The following is a 24732-nucleotide window of genomic DNA, read 5'->3' as shown; positions in this document are numbered from 1 at the left end:
AGTATCTTAAAGTGAAAGAAATATGGTTTCCATGCCAAAGGTTAGCCTTAAAGGTTTCTAATGAAGCAGATAATTATGTGTAAATAAGTAGAAAAACCCCTAAGACAACAGAAAGTAGTGGTGACTGCAACCATGACAGAACTATCTGCCACATCTCAAAGGGCATAGAGCAAGCTACTAGGTTAGAATGTAGCTTCAATTTAGCCAGATTTTCACCATTTTCATGGAATTACCAAGCTTTAAGACACTCTGGAGACCACAATATGCAGGGCTCCTGGTCAAACTGGCCCAGCAGCCATCAGTTTGCAACCAGTGGTGTTTATTTCTCTTACATCATCTTGAGTAATTTAGCTATTAAGACCTTGGAAGGCATTTGGCAGAAAGGGAGGATTATTCAGCATGTTAAAAACCAGGACTTTCGATTCAAAATACCCAGCTCCATAACTTACTTGTTCTGTGTCCTTATGCAGGTCATGTAACCTCTTTAAGCTTCCACTCCTCATCTGTAAATCACAGCCTACACCAGAGTTCTCATGAGAATTAAACGAAATAATATGTGCACAAGGCTTAACACTTTGCTCTCATGGCACATCTTAAAACTGACAGCATCAGGCCGGGCGCGGTGGCTCACGCCTGTAATCCCAGCACTTTGGGAGGCCGAGGCGGGTGGATCACTAGGTCAAGAGATCAAGCCCATCCTGGTCAACAAGGTGAAACCCTGTCTCTACTAAAAATACAAAAATTAGCTGGGCATGGTGGTGCACACCTGTAGTCCCAGCTACTTGGGAAGCTGAGGCAGGAGAATTGCTTGAACCCAGAAGGTGGAGGTTGCGGTGAGCCAAGATCGTGCCATTGCACTCCAGTCTGGGTAACAACAGCAAAACTCCGTCTAAAAAAAAAAAACTGACAGCATCTTAAAGTGAAAAAAAAAATATGGTATCTATGTCAAAAGTTAACCTTTTAGGTAGGTTATGAAGTGAATAATTATATGCAAATGAGTAGAAAGACCCCTAAACCATCAGGGAGCCATGGTGACTGGCACCTATAAGCAGATCTGGTGCCTCTCAAAGGACATAATGCAAGCCACTAATTGTGAATAGGCTCGAATGTGGCCCCAACTAAGCAGGATTTAAACCACTGGTGGAAGAAGCATTCAAAACTAGCCAACTATCCATGTTTGCATAGGATAAGGAGAGAAGGTGTCATTTATCCTATGTCAGCCTGGCCTTCATTTCTATGCCATTTGCCTCGGTTTAACTACTAACAAAATTGTTTAATATTTTATCTAATATAAGAAGCTGCCATTCAATCCTAGTATTTTGCTCAGTGGAAAAATCTTTCCAAAAAAAGATACCTTTCTAAGATGGACTAGATTTCAGAAAGTAGTGAAATTCATAACTATGCCAAAATGCACTACAGATTGCCATAAATAAATAAATAAACAAATAAATTAAAATCCAGCAAGGACTCAAGCCAGATGCAGAAACTAGTCCAAAGTGTTCTGATTCCAAACCAAATCTGATCTTGGGCCATGAATGAGAAGTTTTGTTAAACTGCTAATCCCTTCACACCAAAAGTCCTTCATCTGATGATTCTGAATCTGGCTACTTACAGTGACATGATTTAAATTACACTAAATATGAATTATAACTCACCAAAGAAACCTCCACCTGAAACACACAGCAAAAATTAAACAGCACATACATTCACACAGGCAAAGCCTACATCTCAACCCCTTTCCCTCTGCAGAGTGGACAGACCTCTGATGATTACGCAAGGAACAGTGCCCTCTGCTTTGGCACCCCCATTTTCTGGGTTCATGCAATGCTTTATCAGCAGTGGAGAGAGCTCAACAGTCTTTATAGATGGGACATAACTAAGTGCACTCCAAACATATCATGCTTTTCATCCATCTCAAATAAAAATATAAATCTACTTTTAAGAAATGTGGTAGGTACGAGTGTCCACTTTCCTAAAAGGTTTATGAAGTTACTCTTCTAAATAGTGGTCGAAGTATCTTAATGTGTGATATTCTGCAGCACACCAAGTCTGCAAACTGAAGGGCACCCATATTTAACACCCCTTGGAAGAACAACCCTGCCATTTGCTTCAGGGGGCATTCTACTTTCAGAACCTGCTAAAATCCTTCATTGGTTTTTCTTACACATACTAATTCAGGGAGACAAAACAAGCTGTGCAAATCCAACAATTTGTTGTTAATATTCTACGAAGGCATTCCCTGATTCTCTGAAGGGCAACCTGACAGCATGAAACCACCCATGAAAAACAAATACCACTGAAATGTGAAGTCATCAAAACTGCCCCGGCTTATTTTTTTACTGGTAGGAGAAAGTTGAAAAAGGAAGACAGATGAGACTCATCTTTTGTAATACAATGTGTGTGGAACCAAACAGTACCAGTAACATGGCAATAAACAGACAACAAAAGGCAGCTTCATTGTCTCTTGCTATTTCCTGTACAGCCCCAAATACCCTTCCAGCAACATGCGGGAGTGAACCCAGTCACATATCAAAACACACTCGGACTCTGTTTACATTCCAAGCTTCACTTTCACACTAGACACTAGTTATGATGATCGGTAGTGACTCCTGCAGACTAAAGTGGCAAGATGTGCTCTAGGTAGATTCTGACACTCCGTGCCAATGTAAATAAAGCACAAACAACAGTGACATTAAAGTGATGCATTTATCCAGCTGCACTTTCCAAAACACTCTTAAAATCTTTTTATCGGGAGTTTTTACAAACAATCACCTTATTAAAACATTTTTTAAAAGAACCTAGGATAAAATGCAGCTATCCTCACCCCCTAGCCCCCCGCAATACGTCAATCCAAGCAGCCCCTTTGTTTAGGAATGTCCGTGTCTCAGCAACTGTAAGAGCTCAGGGCCTGCCCTCTACTGTCGCTAATTAAATGGAGAAGTAGAGGATGCAAGGGAAAGCTCCTGAAAGAGAGAAGCCAGGAAGGAGAGGAGAATCCCCCAAGGTAAATGAAACAACGCTACTTTTCACCTATCCCCAGGTAGCTATACAAAAGGGGAAATTATTTTACTAAAGCACAGCGAGGCAAAATAATCAAACACAAACCACGTATTATTTGCATTGTGGTCATTCTTTGATCAAATAAATACATCAAGCTTTGCCTAGCACCGCTAAGAAAAAAAAATTCATGCCCCAAACACCCTCCCCACCCCAAAATACCTCTTTCATTCCACACTTACGTAGCACACATTCACACACACACCACGCCAGGGTAGGAGAGCTGCGGAGAGCGGAACCATAACACGAGCCTGTCTCAGATAATAGCCTTTCTTACAGCCCCACCCCCATCACCAGAGAAAGAGGGAACCTCTGAAAAGAAAGGAGGGAGGGGAAGAAAGAGAAATCGAGAAAGCCTGAATTTCCAGGCATCAACTTTTCATGAAATGCACAACCAGGATAGGAAATACCTCCCTGCTGAGTAATGCCTCTTGGGTTGTAAATTCACCTCTCAAAAGGGGAGCCAGACCTGAGCGCGCACCCCGCCAGATGGTAAACCACTCCTACCTGCTCCTGGATATCCAGCCTGCTTGTCACGCCGCGCCCGCGACTAGCGTCCCACCCCCCTTTTTGGCCGAGCAACATACCAATAAGAGCCGAGCGTGGCTGGTCGAGAGAGGGCTAGGCAGTGATTTAGCAGGATTGTTTCAAAAGCCGGGAGTGGGAGACAGGGAGGAGAGAGTGAAGGTAAAAAAAACAAAGCCCTTTGCAGTGAAACCGACCGCCTGGGAGGCGTGGCTTATTCATTTGCTTTATTAGTAAAAGAGATCAATTGAGCTTTCCTCTCCTCACCCACCCACCCAGGAGGTGCCAGGCTTTGAATCCTGGGGAGGAAAAAAATGGCAGGGCTGCAAGCTTCCTCCCCAAGTTTCCAGGAGCACCTGCCACCAGCCTTGAACACCTCCCCCACCGAGGCTCCGAAATCCAAAATCCCGGCTGTAGACTTTGCAAAACGAGGGTAGGGACACACGCAGCGCGTCCCCCATTCCAACCGTAATAAGCACGCACAGGCTTCTGAGCGCCTGCTGATCCACACAATTATGAGAGAAAGTTCCAGGGAGAGACGATAAGGCTCCTCCGCAGCCCCGGGTCTCCAGCCGCGCAACCCAGACGTGACAAGCATCATGGACTCCCGGGCTGCAGGGGCGAGAGGCGGAAAGTTGCCCAACAGCTCCGGAGACACTGCTTGGAGAGGAAGGGGGAAGAGAGGCGCGCGTGCCCCCTCCTTCCCCTCCCCAAAGCCGGGAGTGGCGGAGTGAACCCCCAGCTCCGAGAGCGTCGCGCCGCTTTATTTACAAACAATGCGCTCTGCTAGCGGATGAGGGGGCGGAAGGAACCAAGCTCCCCTCGGTCCCTCTCCGGGGCGCTCCCGCTTCGGGGCTCCCCTGGAGGCGCTGGGCAAGAGCGCCCCAAGGGCGGCCCCTTTCCCCTCCCCCTGAAGGCGCGGGACAGGAACTCCCCAGGGAGTCCTAGGCAGGAAGAGGGTGCCACTCACCTCGTCTTCGGAAAGTCCATAGACCGGCTCCCCGAGCCCGGTCGCCATGGAGCCGGCTCCCCGTGTGGGGTCCGGGGCTCTCCCGGCGGCTGTGGTGCGGCGCGGGCGGGCAGCAGGGTCTCCCCCCAGCCTCCGGGTCCCGCGGGTCCCGCACCCTGCCCCGCACACACCCCGCCGAGGGAGCGGCCGGGTGCGGGCAGGTGAGGGTGCCCGAGCGCGCGCCCCGGCCGCTGCGGCGCCGCTTCTTCCCGGAAGGCTGCGGGACCGGCTGGCCGGCGGCTCCCGAGAGCGCGCCGAGCAGCGGGCGGCAGCCCCAGCGCCTCTCCTTGCTCGCGGCGGCGGCGCGGAGCCCGCCGAGCTTTCCCTCCCACCCCGCCGCTCTCCGGCCCTCTTCACCCCTCTTCGAGCCTGCTCTGCGCTCCCCGGGACCCGGCTCGCCCGCCCCCTCGCTCGCGCCGTCCGGGCCCCCGTTCTCTCCGCCCCCTCCTCCGCCTCCTCCCCCACCCCCCCGCGCCGCTAGGGGACCCTCCCCGCTCGCCGGGGCGGGCGCACGCGCCCCCCAAGCCAATCACAGGCCGGGCTGGGGGACGGGCCGCGGGCTGCGGGGGTGGTGGAGTTCAGACCCACGCCCACCCCGACCCCGGGCGCCGCGGGGGTCAGTCGGCCGCGGGGCGGGTTCGCTGGGGCGTGTCCGGGCGCGCTCGGCCTGCGCAGCCGACCCTCCCTCCGTTTTGGGGAGGAGGCGGGCTGGACGTTTGGGGGCGACGGGGCATTTTGCGAACAACAAAAACGCCCTGACCGTTTCTTCCTCCCGGTGGTCTTTTTACCAAGAGCCCTGAGCTCGCTGTTGATTGTGAAAAGGGGAAAAGATGGATGTTTCTAGACCCTTTTAAATTTTGTGCAGCCCCGGCGAGCAGGACTTGGCTACACTGTCAGCTCCTGGGAGCGAGCCGCCCGGCCGGGCCGCCAGCCGAGGAGAGGCTGCCCCGGTGTGGCCGCGAGTCGCCATTGCCTGTGTCAACGTTACAGGGAACAAAACCAACACAGTGCCCGCCCCGAGTACACACCCACCCACGCCAAAGCAGACAGCATGGTTCTTTGAATAAAGGGCAGTTCATTTTTGAGCCGCAACGTGAAATATCAAACTCAAGCTTAAGGTTATCCTTTGCATATGCAAACGATCTAGACGTCTTATTAGCCACCGTAGGATTCTTCCCACGTCCTAGCTACTGTTTCTCTAGCAAGCAGTTCATTTAATCCTTCCGATTCACAGGACTGCGAGAGACTACTTTAAATAAATGATAGAAATTCGTCAGTCGACTTTTTCAGGAAGCTTTTCCTTAAATTTAGATGTTAAGTGCAGTTGTGAGTTCAAAAACAAAATAGACGCAGAACAGTCTATTTGCCTTTGAAAAGGAAACATCAAAGTGCCTACTTGGGTATCGGGATGCATTTAAGATTTTCATTCAAGGAAGTTAAGAGAGAACTCACGTGATCCGAAAAACTCCTCTTCCTCGTGCCCAGCTACAAAACTAAATATCTGTTGTTCGCCCAACCCATCCTAGCTTAACCTCTCCTTTGCCTCCCTTCAACGTGACTGGTTTAAAACGTGTGCCATAGAATGGATTTTCTTTGAAGACTTAACACTCTACTCAGAAGCCTTCTGTAGAAATCTTCATCCATCAAGTCCACAGTACTTACAGGCCACAAAACCCTGAATAAGAAACAAGTAGTCTTTATGGAGGATTGTTTAAGAGTCAGATTTCTGTTCATTCTTTCTCTACTGAGGTTTTTCAAACTTTTCAAACCTGCAGTCTTTAGGCTGGGCGCGGTGGCTCACACCTTTAATTGCATTACTTTAGGAGGCCTAGGCGGGCGGATCAGTTGAGGCCAGGAGTTCGAGACCAGCCTGGCCAACATGGCAAAACCCTGTCTCTACTAAAATACAAAAAAAAAAAAAAAAAAAAAAAAGCTGGGCGTGGTGGCAGGAGCCTGTAACCTCAACTACTTGGTTAGGCTGAGGCACGAGAATTGCTTGAACCCGGGAGGTGGAGGTGGCAGTGAGTCAAGATCAGGCCACTGCACTGCAGCCTGGGCAACACAGCGAGACTCCCAAAACAAAAACACCCTAAAGTATTTTGACAGACAAAAGGTACACATGCACATGCACACACACACACACACACTCTCTCTCTCTCTCTCTCAGATGCCTTTCCCCCAGCCTGTGTCCCTCGCAGATGACAGTCAGTGCTTCTCTACCTACCCTCACTAGCCAAGCCTTTGTAAAATTTGTACAGTTAATATTATGAAGGAAGGAAAATAATTGATTAATAATGCCAGCATTTTGGGAGGCAGAGGCAGGAGGATCATTTGAGGCCAGGAGTTCAAGACCACCCTGGGCAATATAATGAGAACCCTGTCTCTATCAAAAAAAAAAAAAATTAAAAAGTTAGCCAGGTGTGGTGGCGTCGGTCCAGGTCCATAGTCCTAGCTACTCGGGAGGCTGAGACTAGAGGATCACTTGAGCCCAGAAGTCCAAGGTTACAGGGAGCTATGATACTGCTGTTGCACTCCAGCCTGAGTGACAGAGCAAGACCCTGTATCTCTAAATAAATAAATAGATAAATAAATAATTGACTCTTAGCATGTGCTGGTAGAAAATTATAATTTCTAATAACACAGGACACTCCTTCCACATCCTGAAGGTGCACGAATTCAGGTTTTGCCTTTGGGTGAGTCTCTATTATCTGGAAACTGTAGAAGGGTGTGGCAGTTTCTCTTCCTGTCCTTTATCATCTGCTCTTGCACACCCACCACGGCAGCCTATACCCCTGCACTCGGGGTGATGTCCTTATCTTTCCCTGAGGGATAGTTATTAGAAACTCTAGGATGAAACTTGCCATATGTCACTTATTGTGGGGTGTTTATAAAATCGTTATCCATGACACCAACATACTCTGTAAGAAGACTAATAAACTAGACATTTATTTCAGATCTATGAAGAAAAGCATTTTTTTGTTTTCAAGAAACTGATAAGCTTTTGCATGACAGATGACCACAATTGTTAAAACTGAATGTGCTTTTCTATCCACTTTGGCCACCAGGAAGCTCAGAACTAGTTTCATGGTCTTAAGCCATAAAATAACCTATTAAAAAAAAATCAGTCCCCTTTGTAACTATATACCAACTTTTCCCCAGTGCTGTGGTTCTCTACTCTGCATGTACATTGCAATCATCTGGGGAGCTTTAAAAGAGACTAAGTGCCCAGTAACCAGCATCAGAGACTATGATTTAATGGCTTCTGACATCAGTAGCTGCCACAACCTCCCAGGTGATGTTAATATACATTTAAGGCTCAGAACATCAGCTTAGGCCACTGGTTTCCAAATTTTGCTACACACAGAAACATTTGGGAATTTTTACTACTATTCCTCTCTGCCTCCGACTCCCAAACATTATGATTTAATTAGTACGTGGTGCCATGTGGGCATCAAGAGCTTTAAAAGTTCCTCAAGTGATCCTAATGCACTACTGCAAAGTTTAGAGACATCTGGCCTAGATTTATATTACTTTTCTTTTCTTTTCTTTTTTCTCTGAGAGACAAGGTCTGGCTCTGTTGTCCAGGCTGGAGAACAGTAGCATGATCTCAGTTCACCGTAGACTCAAACTCCAGGGCTCAAGTGATCCTCCCACTTCAGCATCCCAAGTATCTAGGACTACAGGAGCACACCACTGTACCTGGATAAGTCTTTTTTTTGTTTTTGTAAAGATGAGGTCTCCCTTTGTTGTCCAGGCTGGTCTCCAATTCCTGGCTTCAAGTGATCCTCCCACCTTGGCCTCCCAAAGTGTTGGAATTACAGGCATGAGCCACTGAGCCCAGCCTATATTCCTTTTCCTTATATATTTTCCATGACCCTTTTTTTTTCAACTTAGAGGAAATTACATGTTATAAACACACTCAAGTCTTTCGTGGAGTGAGGCAGGAGGTAAACAAACATACTTAGGTAACTAGCACATCAATCAGTTTACCCATCATCTACTCTGAAGTTTCAGATTAGTAATCCAGTTTCTTTAGGGAAGAGGGAGAACAACCCATAAAGGAAACTATTCAGCAGGTGTGTCGAAAGCAATATTTCGCCCAGGCACAGTGGTTCATGTCTATCATCCCAGCACTTTGGGAGGCCAAGGTGGGCAGATCACCTAAGGTCAGGAGTTCAAGACCAGCCTGGCCTATATGGTGAAACCCCTTCTTTACCAAAGATACAAAAATGAGCCGGGCTTGGTGGCACATGCCTGTAATTCCATCTACTTGGGAGGCTGAGGCAGGAGAATCACTTGAACCCCACGAGGTGGAGGTTGCAGTGAGCAGAGATTGTGCCACTGCATTCCAGCCTGGGTGACAAGAGTGAAACTCAATCTCAAAAAAAAAAAAAAAAGTGAAAGCAATGTTTCCTCCAGTCTGTTTTGCATCTACCCAACAATTACATAGAAACTTAATTTGTAGATTCTCCTCTAGAATTCACATTGTTTCCTTTGCAGACTGCCTTTAGAATCTTAGATTTGATACTGTGGGTGTTTGGCGAATACTCTTCACTTGGATCATCAGAAATAAAAAATTAGCAAGAACAGTTTTAAAGTACATTGGGTAATCACAAATAGGGAACATTTTGATGCGACGCCTCTTTACAAGTTATTGAGTTGTCTTAGCAAAAACTACGTAGATCATAATCACATGTGGGAAGTACCCAGAGAAGAATAATACATGTCACATGTTTATGTTTCATATAAATAACACTTGATTTTTCCCTTCAATTTTTGGTGATTTGTCTTCTTTAAAAAGAAGGTCTATTAAGCAGACACTTTGAAGATGGCCATGAACCTGTAAAAACTGGTATCATCTTGGAACTCAGCAGCATTCCTTGACACACAGAAATGTCACAAAGTTAAACCATTTATGATTATATAAAAAAGCTATATCATGCTTCAAATTTTTGACAAATAGACAGGTGGGTAGCAAAGAATGGCTTGTAAATAACTCATCTTTTTGTATAAAAAGAGCTGTATTAGGCCATTCTTGCAATGCTATTAATGAAGAAATAACTGAGGCCAGGTGCAGTGGCTCACATCTGTAATCCCAGCACTTTGGGAGGCTGAGGAGGGCAAATCCCTTGAGTCCAGGAGTTTGAGACCAACATAGTGAGACCTCATCTCTTAAAAAAATACAAAAATTAGCTGGGCCTGGTGGCTTGTGCCTATAGTCCCAGCTACTCAGCGGTCTGAGGCAGGAAGATCCTTTGAGCCAAGATAGTGCCACTGCACTCCAGCTTGGGTGACAGAGCCAGACCGTGAAAGAAAAAGAGAAAGAAAGAGAGAGGGGAAGAAAGAAAGAAAGAAAGAAAGAAAGAAGGGGGGGAGGGAGGGAGAGAGAGAAAGAAAGAAGGAAAGGAAAGAAGGAAGGAAGGGTGGAAGGAAGGAGGGAAGCAGAAAAGAGAAAAGAAAAAGAAAGGAAAGAAAAAGAGAGAAAGACCTGAGGCTGGGTAATTTATAAAGAAGAGGTTTAATTGGCTCATGGTTCTGTAGGCTGTATAGAAATGTACAGGAAGCACGGCGCTGGCATTTGCTTCTGGGGAGGCCTCAGGAAGCTCACAATCATGGTGGAAGGTGATGGGCAGCCAGCACTTCACATTGTGAGAGCGAGAGCAAGAGGGGTTGGGGAGGTGTCACATACTTTTAAACAACCAGATCTCACATGAACTAACAGAGCTAGAACTCACTTATCATCAAGCGGATGGTGCTAAGCCGTTCATGAGGGATTTGCCCTTATGATCCAGTGTTGGTCAGGCTAGTCTAGAACTCCTGACCTCACGGTCTGCCCACCTCGGCCTTCCAAAGTGCTGGGATTACAGGTGTGAGCCACCGTGCCCGGCCAAATTTTTTGTTTCTTTTTAAAAACAATTTTATACAGACAAGGTCTTGCTATGTTTCCCAGGCTGATCCCAAACTCCTGGCCTCAAGTGATCCTCCTGGCTCAGCCTCCCAAAGTATTGGGATTATAGATGTCAGCCACCATGCCTGGCTCCTGTCTTTTTTAAAAAAAAAATCACCAAATTAGATATTATTATTATATTATACAATTTTTTTTAGCGTTACCAATGTATTTTGCTGTTTCTTTTCTAAGGATTCCTTATTGCTTCTTAGACGTCCTTTGGTATTGTTTTCCTTCTTCCTAGGAACATCCTTTAAAATTCCTTTAGCAAAGGTCCGTTGGCAATAAACTTGCAGTTTTTGTTTACCTGAAAATGTCTATCCTCATCCATGAGAGAAGGTGAAGTGATATATTAGAAAGAGACTCAAAGCTGTTGTGGAACGTGGTTGGATGTAAATAAATGTTTTTAATGTGATTAGTGTCATTGATTGGTGACATTATCCCTCTAAAGACTCGGGTTTATAATCAGTGTATTTTGGGGGGTTCTAGAGGACAGAACAACCCTTCAGAAAAAAAATAGTAGTCTTATCCCAGGTAAAATGTTGTTTCATTCTCAGCACTCTGAAAATGTTCTTCCTCCAATTTCTGGCTTCCATTGTTGATGATGAACAGTCAGCTCTTATTCTAATGATTGTCCCTTTTAAGTCGTTTGCTTTACCTCTAGCTGCTTTTTGTTCTCAGTGTCTAAGCTTTCTATAATTTGTCTACATGTGGCTTTCCTTTTCTCCATCCTGCCTAATGTACTCTGTGGTTTTTCCATCTCAGATTTAAATCTTATTTCTGGAAAATGCTCAGCTGCAAATCTATCTATTCATCTATTCTGTTTTATCTGTTGTTTATATTCTGTTCTTCTAGGGCTCCAGTTAATTACATGTTAGACATTCCCATTCTATCCTCTGTATCTCTTAACCTTTTCCATATTCAGTTTCCCTGTCTGCTACACTCTGGGTGATTTTTTCAAACTTCTCTTCTACTTTGCTAAATAACTATTTAGTTTAGTCTCATCTTCTGTTTGGTGCATCAATTGGGTTTTTTTAATTCCACAGTTAGACTCAGTAATTCTATCTAAAGGTTTTTAGCCTGCGTGGTGGTGCATGCCTATAGTCCCAGCTACTCAGAAGGCTGAGGCAGGAGGATCACTTGAGCCCAGGAGTTTGAAGTTGTCTGAGCTATGATCACACCACTACACTCTAGTCTGGGTGTCTCAAAACATTTATATAATGAATTATAAATAAATAAAAGTTGTATTTAATTCTTTTTCAAATCAGCCTCTTCATTGTTGAGTTTCTTACTTTATGCCTACAAATTTTATTTTATTAAACGTTTCATAACTAATTACTTTACATTTCATCAGTTCTCACATCTAAAAGTTTGGGGTGTGTATTCTGTTGTTTCTGCTGACTTACTTATGGTGACTTCATCCTACGTGTATTGATTGAGAATTCATTTGGTTGTGATTTTATGTGGTTAATCTTAGTCTATGGGAATCCAAGGTGTATTTCTGTTTCTACAAAGAAGCAGGGGACACAACCACTCTGGGACCACTTTAGCCCCATTTGAGAGTCTCAACTTAATGCAGAAGTCTCAGGTTCAGCCACCAGCTAAAGGGTTAGTCTCCCTTCGACTGCAATATTGATATGTTAATAGCATTTACTTGCTGCTTACTGCATCGTTCTTTAGTTTTAGCTAACTTTTTTCAGGTTGGAGGAGTATGATAGACCGTGTTATTATTTGGCAAATATTCACTTCCTCACCCCCAGTGAATGTCCCTGCCCCAGTGATATTGCACCTACTTTGGCCAATGGAATCTCAGCAAAAATGGCAGTGTGGCCAGTTCAAAACAGACATCATATGAGGTTTGCAATATTCTGCAACTTCTTTTATGCTCCTGGCCTCCATCATGAGAACATCACATCCTAGATGAGCGTCGCTCCTTAAGTATCAATGAGGAGAACCATGAAACAGACCTGAACCTGACCTGGAGCCTGGAGCAGGGTTATCCAGCTTAAGAGTTGTCAACATGCAATGCAAATTAGAAATAAATGCTTACTGTTGTAGACACTGAGATGTTGAGATTGTTGTTGTACATCATTATCACAGCCAAAGCTGCCTAATATAAGGGACCTTAAGAGATGAATTCCCTTATGTACTGCAAGCCTAGCAACACATTTAAAAAGTTAGGATGGCTTATAATGAGGAGACCCTTCACTATAGCTAGACCACCACAATGCCAGCTGAGGAAACTCAATTGACCCTCCTTACTAATGAAGCACTTGAGATTTAATGCAGTTAAGTCTTTTTGCCTTAAAAGAGGCACAGCCAAATTTGGTTTTTGTTGGTTTGTTGGTTGTTTTTATTTTTTAGACAGAGTCTCACTCTGTCACCCAGGCTGGAGTGCAGTGGCATGATCTTGGCTCACTGCAACCTCTGCCTCCCAGGTTCAAGTGATTCTCCTGCCTCAGCCTCCCAAGTAGCTGAGACTACATGTGTGTACCACCATGCCCAGCTAATTTTTGTATTTTTAGTAGAGATGGAGTTTGACCATGTTGGCCAAGTTGGTCTCGATCTCCTGACCTCAAGTGATCCACCTGCCTCGGCTTCCAAAGTGTGGGATTACACGTGTTAGCCACAGTGCTGGCCTAAAAATTTGTTGTTGTTTTTTGTTTAATCACACCTTTACATTCTAATTTATCTCCATTCACACATGTACAAAACTTTAAAAGCAAACATCAAGTTCCTATTTCCTAGAAATTAGGAAGAGCTTTAATTAGTTCATATGACTGACTCCTGTAACATATTACCACACATTTGGTGACATAAAATAACAGAAATTTTTTCTTTTACACTTCTGGAGCCCAGAAGTTCAAAATCAGTGTCACCAGACCAAGGGACAAGGTAGCAATTGTAGGGAAGAATCAGTGTCCTTGCTTTCTAGAGCTGGACTCCTTGTATTTTCTGGCTAACAGCCCCTCCCTGCATCTTCAAAGCTGGTACCATCTTCAGAGCCCTCTTTCTGCTAAGGTCATGACATCACCTTCTTTCTTCTGTCTGCAGTCAAGTATCTTTCTGCCTCCCTCTAATAAGGACACATGATTATATTTGGAATCCACCCACATAATCTAGGATACCCTCTCACCTCAACACCTTTAACTTGATTACATATACAAAATCTCTTTTGCCATATAATCACATTTACAGGTTCCAGGGATGAAGACCTGGATAGCTTGGGAGGCCATTATTCAACCAACTATAAGAAGTATGATGGAAAATTTCAGAATATACTTTTCTAGATGCCACAGAAATGCTCAATTATTAGAGTCCAATTTTTGCAAGATAAGGGAAATGATTTGTGGTTTTTTTCCTACTTCTTTGCATTTTTATTTTCCAAGAAGCAAAATAAATTATGTCCTTCAACTCTAGGGTAGACATTCTAAAACAGCAGCTTTAATAAACAATTTTGACAAGTTTAGTGATCACTTATTTTAAAAATAACAATGTCTTTAGTAGTGTGAAAAATCTCTACTTAATTTAAAAGGTGACCGATGTGTCTTCTCATTTTAGAACTGTTTTACTGCTCCACTAATAAAATTTCAAAGTATGCTTCTAGATGATTTTCTCTACATTTATGGTTTATTTAAAAGCAGGAAGACCCAGAAGCAGTCATTGAATGACTCAACTAGCAAGTCCAAAGATGTCTCCAGCAACGCTGGATTCGCCTTCTGCTATGTGTGGGGCAGGGTTGAGTTGGGGCGCGTATTGGAGAAGAGAAAGGGGATTCACATAGTGGAAATTCTCTTTAATGATCAGTAGTGGCTTCACAATTTATGAGTTAGCAGTTGAGATAACAAAACCAACTCCTTTAGCTAATAGTGGCAAACAAACATCCTATGTTTTTCTTTACAATTTTTCCAATGCCCAACCTCCAATGCAACCCCCTTCATGCTCACTGTCCCCCCTCCACTCCTTTTGGAATAGAATCTTCTAGTTCTATGAACTATTCTTTTAGTATCACTGACTATGTCAAAATTTGATCCCAACAGAGACAATTCCTCCATAGATTCTAGATTCTGTTCACGAGTGTCTCTAGGACCTATCTCCTGGGAGTGCTGTAGTCTTATCACGGTGGTACTATGGCTGGAGCTGAGCTGCTTCTCTGCCTTTCCACGAAGGGCAAAACTTAAGAGAACAGGATTAAAATACAGGAGATTTTTAAAAGTCACAGGTTTGACAACATACTTAGTTGGCAAATTCATGGGGAAACAAGACTTTCACACATTGCTGGTGAGAATGCAAAGCAACCCCTGTGAAGAGACATTTGTCTGTGTCTAGCAAATTACACTGGTATTTCCTCATTAATCCAGCAGTCCCACTTCTAAGGCTATCTGCACTGGCAAAATACGAAGTGAAATGTGCATTTGAAATATCAAAAGATTGGAAACAACCCCAGATGTCCACCAATAGAGAAGTAGTTGAATCAATTATTGGTATAGCCAGCCAGTGAAGCACTGTGTAACTCCATGAGGATGCTCCCTCTACACTGAGGTGGAGTAATCTTCAGGGTAAGTTAAATAATAATAATAATTTTTTAAAAGCAGAGTGCAGAACCATGTTTATCCTGGGCTACAATTGGAAAAGCAGGCCTGAGACTAGAAGTATAGATGCTATCATCAGGGCTCTGCCTCTCAGCTCTGCGAGTTTCTGCTTGGCTTCATTCTGCAGTCTGGTTCTTTCCATATAGTAAATAAAAAGACTGCTTGCACCGCAAGCTACCCACTTTCCCTGCAAAAAAATCAAAAACATAAACAAACAAAGAAAACCTAGTTTTCATCAATTACACCTTAATAAAGCTGGAGGTGCTTGGGAGAACTGGTTCCCCCCCAGACTATTCTACCAAACAAGGAAGGTATAGACTGGGTCACAGGCCCACCCCTGTGCAAGGGGGAGAAGAGAAGAGGGTAAGGTAGCTGACAGCCCCACGGGGACCATACAGCATTGAGGGAAGGAAAGGTCTCCAGATAAAATGAGGGCACTGAACACACAAGGACAACAGATGCCCAGTCCAGGCAAAGACCTCTCTGAGAATGAGAAAATAGGAAGAGATTATTGCATTTGTCCAGACATCACATTTCTACACAAAATATGTAAGATATTAAACAACATGAGCCTCCTTATCTCAGGATATCAGATGGAAGCAGCTGTCAACATTTCTTAATCCTTCATGTCCAATGCCTCATAGCAATATATTGAATTAATTTAGGGCCTGCCTTATAATTTGTTTCTGGGTTTTCCATTGTACCTAGTGGATTTTTAAGGGAATCTGAAGACCATCCTCAGGAAACAAAGCAGGAGTTTTAGAAAGGGAATTCTGAACTGTAAAGGTGCGATAAAAACATCAAGACTCATGCCTGTGCAAGGACAAAAAGCTTTCAGTGTTATGTTTCATGCCCAGAGAGCTCAGCCTTTGCTTCCCTGGGCATGGTTGCTTCTGGAGCTCCCTGGGGCCAGCTGTAATGAAGATCTGCCAGGAAACAGCGGGTATTGCTTATTGGAAGGAGAGTAATGGCCTTAGAAGCATTTTGGGAGAGGCAGAGATGCTTCCATTGGCCTTGTCCACTCAGGCCATGTGCTTAATCTTAGAATTTTTGAAGATGGGCAGAAGCATCCAAATGAATGCAAATTTCCAGGCACTGAAAGGCTGTGATGGCGAAGAAAGTCTGATTTTTCTGGTGGCTCCTACCTGCTTCCGTATGAAAACTTCTTCTTTTTTAAAAAAAATAGACAGGGTCTCACTATATTACTCAAGCTGGTCTTAAACTCCTGGCCTCAAGTGATCCTCTGGCCTTGGCCTCCCAAAGCACTGGGATTACAGGTATGAGCCATCATGCCCAGCCAGTATGAAAGCTTCTGTAATAACATATTCTTCCCACCTGTTTCAGCATGAAGACTTCTAAGATCAACTACTGTTATGAATTGTTACAAATATAATTCAAATATAATTTCTCCTCCTCTCTTTCCCTTTATCCTAAAACCAGACATCTCTGGATCATGGCTAGAGAAATCCTCTGTCTTCCATGGTTGAAACTGAGCCTGGGGAAGTGGCCTTGTTACCTTTTCATAGATAATTCCAGTAAGCCCTGCTAGCTAATGGCCTCTTTTTCTGTATGGTCTCCAAGATCGGCTAATTGAAGACTCAACTACAATTAATATACAACAAACAAAACTCCTATGCTTTGCTTGTTCGTCTGTTTGTTTGTGACAGAGTCACCCTCTGTTACCCAGGCTGGAGTGCAGTGGCACGATCTCGGCTCACTGCAACCTCCTCCTCCTGGTTCAAGCAATTCTCCTATCTCAGCCTCCCGAGTAGGTGCATGCTACCATGTCTGGCTAATTTTTTTTTTTTTTTTGTATTTTAGTAAAGACAGGGTCTCACCATGTTGCCCAGGCTGGTCTTGAACTCCTGGGCTCAAGTGATCTGCCTGCTTCAGCCTCAAAAAGTGCTGGGTCTGCAGGTCTGAGCCACCGTGCCCGGCAAAACTCATGTGCTTTTTGATAGCAGAGATTTCTCATAATCATGCAAGCTCACATACTTTTTAAAACTCCGATATCTTGGCCAAGTGTGGTGTTGTGCACCTGTAGTCCCAGCTACGTGGGAGACTGAAGCAGAAGGATCACTTGAACCCAGGAGTTCTAGGCTGTAGTGTGCGATGACATAGCCTGTGAATAGCCACTGCACTCCAGGCTAGAACACTTGTCTCTAAAAAAAAAATGTTTTCAATCAGAAATTGTCTGTTATTTTATAGCATCGATGACCCTCTATTAAAACCATAGCACATTAAAACTTCATTTCCTAAAAATGTTTAAGTTTATCATTAAAGTTTGTTTGACACTGTAAAGTCCTTCTTGGAGACTCATGTCATGTATGCTTTTTCTTTCTTGCCACTGGCATCCACAGATTCCCCTCCCTCAACGTAGCTATACTGAGTGAAGACTGGTACCTGGTTCATCATGATTCTATCAACCTCACCTTCTGGGATAGAATCCACCTGTGATATAATGAACAGATGCCAAGATTCCCACCTACCCTCCTGCCTTCTCGGGTCCTTGACCTCCTCATGTCTAATGACCTTCTCTCTCTTTCTCTATGTCCTGGACCTTATCAATGCTCCAAACTGCTCTGCCTTTAAGCTCAGGGATTTAAACACCAGTTTACATACCACAGACTCCTCATGCCCCAACCAGTGTTAGGTGCTCTTTGACTTCACCAAAAACATGATCCCCTCCACTTTCTCCTAATTCTGAGCCCTCTTAATTTTAACTTTACCACCTTGGTTGTCTAGCTTTCATTCCACAGTCTCACATTCCACTCTCTTTCTTGAAATTACCCCCAAACGGACTTTCCCTCTGTCCTCTGCTGTTTCTGCTTTATCCAAGCTTGAATCTGAGTAGCTGAGACTCACTGAAGAAAGTGAAGGATTTCACCAGCTCTCACCCACTGTGAGTTCACAGCCACCCAACCTCACCTGGGCTTCCATCATCCCCAGCTCCCTTTCCCTCTCTGCACTCTCAACGGTTAACTCTGTTTCCTAGTTCTAGGAGAAAACAGAAATCATCACACAGATCTCACAGCCACACCCAGAAAGCATCCCCATCCACACCCTGTCTTCCTCCTTCCTTTTTTGTTCTTTTCCTGTTAGATATCAGTCATTCCAAGGAAGCCTAGGACGCATTCTCTCCCAGGCATCCTCTCTCTTCCCACTGGATCCTTTCCATCTGTATTTCAATGTTCTTCTAACCTGGGAACTCACCTTCATTTCCCACAAAAGGCTGTGTCTCCCTAGTTTGCAAAGAATACGTTTTTAAAAAGTAAAAATAAAGAGACATACTTTGAACTAAAAAATACATTTTCAAAAGCCCTCTTTGGACTTCACATCTTCTTCTAATAACCACCTTACTGCTTCTCTTCATAATCAAATGTCTACACTGGCTGTCAACACTTCCTCATTACCATTTATCCCCTCATTCCTCCAGTCTGGTTCTCATACTCCACTGGCATTTCTTTCATTAAATTCAATGAAGATACATATGCCACTTCAGCCAGGGGATGCCTTTTGCTCTTTATTTAATTGCTCTCTAAATGGTATCCACCACAGAGATCTCTCTTCTCCAGACACTTGCTATTGTATTCCCTATGCTCACTGATGCCACACCTGCCTGGTTTCCCTTCTTACTTTTTTGGTTTCTTCTATTCGGTTTCCATCATGGACTCTTCTCCTCTGTCCAGTGACCTCTGAGGAGCTCATTGCTAGATTCTTCTCTCTTCCTACCTTTTATGTATCTCCTGTGATAAACTTCTCTTTTCTCCATTTAACCACTATCTCTTCACCAAAGATTCTGAAATATATATCTCTGTCCAAGACCTCCAAGTCAGTGTGTATGTATCTATCTAACTGACCACACAGCCACTCCTGTACATCTCAAATTCAGCAAGTCTTCAGTTGAACCTATTCTCTCTCTCCCACCCACCTATCCCCCAAATAAATTCCCAACAGAACAAGGAGCATAATCAGAGACATGGAGTCTGAGTGAGAAGCCTAATTTAGGAGCCATATGTGACTCTTAGGGTAAACATGTGAGAAATGGTTTTCTTAAAAGTAAAATAAAATATTTTTACAACATCTGTGATTCGGGCCCACCCTTCATTCATTATTCCTTCTATAGCCAGATCTCTCTTTATTTAGAGGGAGTCAACCCTTCATCACTCTCCATCCATTTGATTTGGATGGGGTTGACTCCATTTCCTGAAGAAAGGCACTGGCCCAAGGATGGCCAGTCAGAGCTCCAGACCCCCAGCCACAGTGATGGGTTGAGAAATGGGCACATGACCCAAGTGGATCAATGAGTCACATGCTGGACTTTTTACAGGAATATGGTTTAAACGGCTTGATGTTTCCACTGAGGTTCCAAAGATGATGACATAAATTGAAAGTCTAGTGTTATTGGTGGCCATCTTTCTCACCACATGGGAATGACCTACTTAAGAAGGCAATATCAATATGATAAGATTAGATTTGCATTTTAGAACAGTGAAACCAATAGACTGATGCAGTGACCCAGGTTAGGACTTTGAACTAAGATTGCTATAGAAGATACAGAAAGATGAGGAAATATCTGAAAGGTAATCTGAGTGGTAGACTTTCAAGAGTAAGGAGCCAGTTGGAGACAAGAGAGAAAGAAGACTGAGAACCCCCTTCTGGTTTTCTGGATCAGCTGGCTGAGCAGATAATGATGTCATTCTCGAGACAGAGAGCATGCAAGCCAGTAGATGGCTAGCAGCAGTGGCCGGGGGATGGTATGGAGGACGATTTGGTCTAATTTTGGATAGATGAATTTGAAAGGTTTTGGTGTGTGAATAACATGTAAATGAAGGTTTTAGAAGATGCATTTATGAAAGAAAATGAAAAGCAGTGGTCAATGAGATAGAAGAAAAACCATAAACAGCTGCTATCAGAGAAGTTGGGTAGGAAGTCTAAGATCTCCAATTTATAATCTCCAGCCCAAGCTTTTCTTAGGAGCTCCAGACTCATATATCAACATTAGTTAGACATTTCCATTTGAATGCAAACATAGCTAGAGTAAATCAAGCATTTCTAATACCCAAAACCTGTTTCCTTATGAATCAATTCCATTATTTTATAGTTGCATAGAAAGCAAGGAATCCTTCTAGATACTTCACCTTCCTTATTCCCCACAAAAATTCCTGTGATTTTTATCTTCTCTTTGTACCCTTCTCCTTGCTCTGTTGACACTGTTCTAGTTTTTCATCTCTTATCATAACCCCTGTAGTTTCTCAAAAAAGGAAACACAGATATAGCTTCCCCCTCACCCCACACCCTCCGTGATCATGTGCTCATGGAATCCTGGATTCCGAGCACTTCTGGCCTGCTCTAATGGACTCAAGGAGTACTTGCTACGTCTTAGTCTTATTTGCCAGTAGAAAATGAAGAGTAGAGTTTGAGGAGAAAGCATGGGAGAGGCAGCATATAGCCACGTGGTATAAACACATCCCCTGCTTGCCCCACCTCTTCCTTCCCAGATCTCTCCACTGAGGTTAAGGGAATGGGTTGGCCTTAGATCAGACAACAGAGGGGCAGGGTTTTATTTTTCTGAATGAAATAAACAGGATCTCCCTATGTCGCCCAGGATGGAGTGTAGTGGCATGATCTCAGCTCACTGCACCTCAGCCTCCTGGGCTCAAGCAAGCCTTTCACCTGAGAGTACATGTGTGCACCACCATGCCTGGCTAACTTTTTAAAATTTTTTGCAGAGCTAGAGTCTCACTGGGCTCCCAAACTCCTGGGCTCAAGCAGTCCTCCCACCTCAACCTCCTGAGTGGCTGAGATGACAGACATGAGCTGCCACATTTGGCTAATTAAAATACAGATATTTTGTAGAGGCGGGGATCTCACTATGTTGCCCAGGCTGGTCTCAGACTCTTGGCCCCAGTGATCCTCCTGCCTTGGCTTCACAAATTACTGGGATTACAGGCACAAACCAGCAGTTGTTAAAGAAGAACCTCTGATGCGTAGAGATTAAGCTGCCTATAAATACTAGTTTTAGTTTTGCCCTGGAACCTCAGTATGTAAACTCTAGGAGGCAAGGACTGTGGAAATTAAGTTTCCCACTGTAACCCCAGCTTAGAGCTTCTGCCTTGTACATAGGAGGCACCTATTAAATAATCATGCAATGAGTGAATATTATGTTGGCAACTGATGTGGGCAAATGTCATTTTGAAATTCTGATCGAGTTTGCATTAGACAGCTTCCAAACAGTATTCTGATGTACTCTCTCAGAAGCAAAATAGGCCTGAAGATCATGAACGTGATGAGTTTACAGTCTTTACCTTGCTGCAAGTCATCATGCCTCATGCCCCCAACCCTTTCTCAATTGATATAAGGCCCCTCGAGGCAAATACTCTTTATGACTCACTTGGAAGCAACAAATGTCTCTCTCATGTAGATCCTTCCTCCAGGATAAATTTCCCACTTCAGTAAGAAAAATGAGAATACTCACATAAGCCTACCCTTTCCTGCCTCACAAAGTGGGTATGTGAATAAATTAGATGATATTTCTGAAGGCTGACTGTATTTATAAATTCTAAATACTCAGTAGTCTTTAGGATGTGCTTAATAATACACATATAACCACATTCCCCAAAATGTAATAACTGCATTGTGTAAAAAGCTTGATATACATGTGTTTTCACATGAGACTAACCTTTGAAAATGATGAATCTCCAGGTTTAGTAGGTTGAAATAAAGCAAGCATATCCAATCATAAACACACATGAAGGACAGGCTCAGTCTGTTCATTAAATTCTGGAACGCCCAAGTTCGAGAACATCCTTTGAAGCTTAAAATAAGTCATTTTATACTTTACACCATGGACTTCGAGCTTATGAAACTTAGTCCCAGATAAAAGCCTCAGCATGAAAATAAATTAGAAAAAGTTTAGTTAAGTCGGTGAGCAACAGATTTCGAGAGAACTTTTATCATTTTCTCATTACAGCAGACGCTAAGAGCCACAAGGTGTTGGGGATTTCACTTAGAGCCCTTTAACCTTTTGAGGTTTTAGCCTGAGGGTAATTATGACATCCCATGCCATACCCACTTCGTGCTGCTGGCAGAACACTGGCTTGATTCGCCACCAGCCTGACCTCATAGGATGAGCTCTTTGTTCTAGTTCTTCAACTCCAGCATTACAAAGGATTATCTGAATGATTTCTCATGTTAGTTATAAGTGCTCCAAGTTTAGACAAACTGTCCCTGTCTCTCTCTTGAAGAATAAGTATAATCCTTTTCCTATGTTATTTCAGGCCCGCTTTCTTCTTCTTTTTCTTTTTTCTTTCTTCTTTTTTTTTTTTTTTTTTTTTTTTTTTTGAGACAGTTTTGCTCTAGTCTCCAGGCTGAAGTGCAATGGCATGATCCTGGTTCACTGCAACTTCCTCCTCCTGGATTCAAGCGATTCTCCTGCCTCAACCTCCCGAGTAGCTGGGATTATAGGCACATGCTACCATGCCCAGCCTACTTTTTGTATTTTTAGTGGAGATGGGGTTTTACCATGTTGGCCAGGCTGGTCTCGAACTCCTGACCTCAGGTGATCCACCTGCCTCAGCCTCCCAAAGTGCTGGGATTACAGGCTCTGGGTGGTGCCACATCTCAGAATAAGTAACAGCTGGTGCCCGGGAGCTCCATGAGCCCTGCCCCCTCCCTAGATGCCCTTGCTTCCCACCCCTGCCCTCATCCCTCGGCTCCTGCAAAAAAAAAAAAAAAAAAAAAAAAAAAAAGAGCTACCATGCCTGGGCTCTTCTTTTTTTAAAAAGCATGATCTTGCCTAGGTGGTAGTGCAGTGGCATGATCATAGATCACTGCAGCCTCCATCTACCAGGCTCAAGCTATCACCTTAGCCTCATAAGTAGCTGGGACCACAGGTGTGCACCATCTTGCCTGGCTTATTTTTTTAAAGATTTTTTGTAAAGATAGGGGCTCACTATGTTGCCCAAGCTGGTTCCAAACTCCTGGGCGCAAATGACCCTCTGGCCTTGGTCTCCCAAAGACTTAAGTCCTTCTAAACCAGCAATGTGTGTGTACATGTATGTGTGTGCCTGCCGCTATGTGCATCTTTTTGTCTCGTATCTTGTTTTCCCATACAAGCAAGCATGAAAATATGAGCAGCAATACACTTCCTAGTCTCAGGATCTCAAAAGCCAATCCTGAAGTTTCCACACTCACTCCAGGATGTCAGCCACTTCTAGTGTGGTTGTGGAAATCTCAAAACAAAACCCATTTCTTAGGCTAGAGGTAGTGGCTCATGCCTGTAATCCCAGCACTTTGGGAGGCTGAGGCTGGCAGATCCCTTGAGATCAGGAGTTCAAGACCAGCCTGGACAATATGGCAAAACCCCATTTCTACCAAAACAAAAACAAAAAACACCCACAACTAATTTCTTCTCATTTTGAGTTTTTTTTCCCAGTTCTGCAAGAAGATATATGTCAAAAGGAGTGCAGGAGCTGGGAGAAACACCACATCAGAATGATATAAAATAGCAGCATGTTCAGGAATCATGGATCCAGGCACAAATTAAGGTAGCACCTCCAATCTCCCATTTCTTTTTCATTCAGCATATAAAACATTCCTGATCTGAATTAAATTTTACAACTGCTCTTCCACACCACTGCATGAAGACAAATTCATGGAATGCGATTTGATACAGAGTTCCTGTATTGAGAGAATTAAGGAGAATATTTTTGCTGTGAATATAAAATCATGCATTGATCAGGTCTCCCAACCTGACTGAAATGAATGGCATTATCAGGTTCACAACATCACGTGATTAAATAAAATGAAGATCCCAGGCCCAGACTGCCTGGAAAATACTGTCATACCATGGCATTCCTAGTAAACAACTTCATTTTTATTTGCCAATCAAAATAGATAAGACTTCCACACAAGAATCAGTCATTGATTTAATTGATTTAGTGTATTTGATTTAGATGGTGTGAGAGAACTTAACCAGTTGGGATAAGAAGTCATCTTTAGAGAGTACAGGTGAGCCCCCAAAAGAGTTCTTTTATTCTCTCTTCCTTATCCTGGGAGATGGATGTGGGAAAGGCTTGTAAAACAGCCGGTTCTAGACCTTACTTCCCCTGTAAAAGACTTCACCGAGCCTCAGTTAATCTGCTTGTTTACATCTGTTCTGATACTGACAATTAGAGGAGGGAGGGATCTGAAATATTTCCATGACAACAGTTTTTTATTAAGACGAAAAAAAAATGCTAGAATTCTTTTTTGTGACCAGGCCATTCTGAAATAAATAATGGTCAAAAGTGTTATTCAACAACTTCTTTTTTAACTAAACTAATTTTCTAATTATTAGTTCAAATTGTGGACTCACATAAAAAATTCCTGGATCCTAATTAAATATATCATTTAATCACTCTTTCTTCCATTCTCCCAGTGAGAAATGAGATCGTAATAGTCAACTTCGTGTAGGAGTTGTTTTAGGATTCAGTAGCTCGCGTTGGGAAAGAGTGTTTTGTGGTAGTAAAATAGTAAAATTAAAAATATTACAACATTTTATAATGTCATTATCAGTTTTATAAAAAAAAGATCTAATATAATGTCTCCATTTTGCCTGA

At 43.5% G+C, this 24732-nt stretch overlaps 1 protein-coding gene across 17 annotated transcripts in view; it reads right to left on the bottom strand.

The window, feature by feature from the left end:
• The window catches only part of NEDD4L (NEDD4 like E3 ubiquitin protein ligase), a 363043-nt gene extending 358055 nt beyond the window's left edge, over positions 1–4988 (bottom strand). For 5 of the 17 annotated variants that reach the window (XM_078348228.1, XM_054244257.2, XM_078348229.1 and 2 more), the window contains exon 1: positions 3565–3740. In XM_078348228.1, the coding sequence (XP_078204354.1) occupies positions 3565–3642 (78 nt within the window). In that variant the 5' untranslated portion in view covers positions 3643–3740. The other 12 variants (XM_002757276.7, XM_008979888.5, XM_078348240.1 and 9 more) reach the window with 6 other exon arrangements.
• Positions 4989–24732: the final 19744 nt, after the last annotated feature.

Source organism: Callithrix jacchus, chromosome 13 (assembly GCF_049354715.1).
Source record: "Callithrix jacchus isolate 240 chromosome 13, calJac240_pri, whole genome shotgun sequence".
Lineage (NCBI taxonomy): Eukaryota > Metazoa > Chordata > Mammalia > Primates > Cebidae > Callithrix > Callithrix jacchus.
Note: the sequence above shows the minus strand (reverse complement) of the source record. Positions and strands in the feature narration are given on the sequence as shown.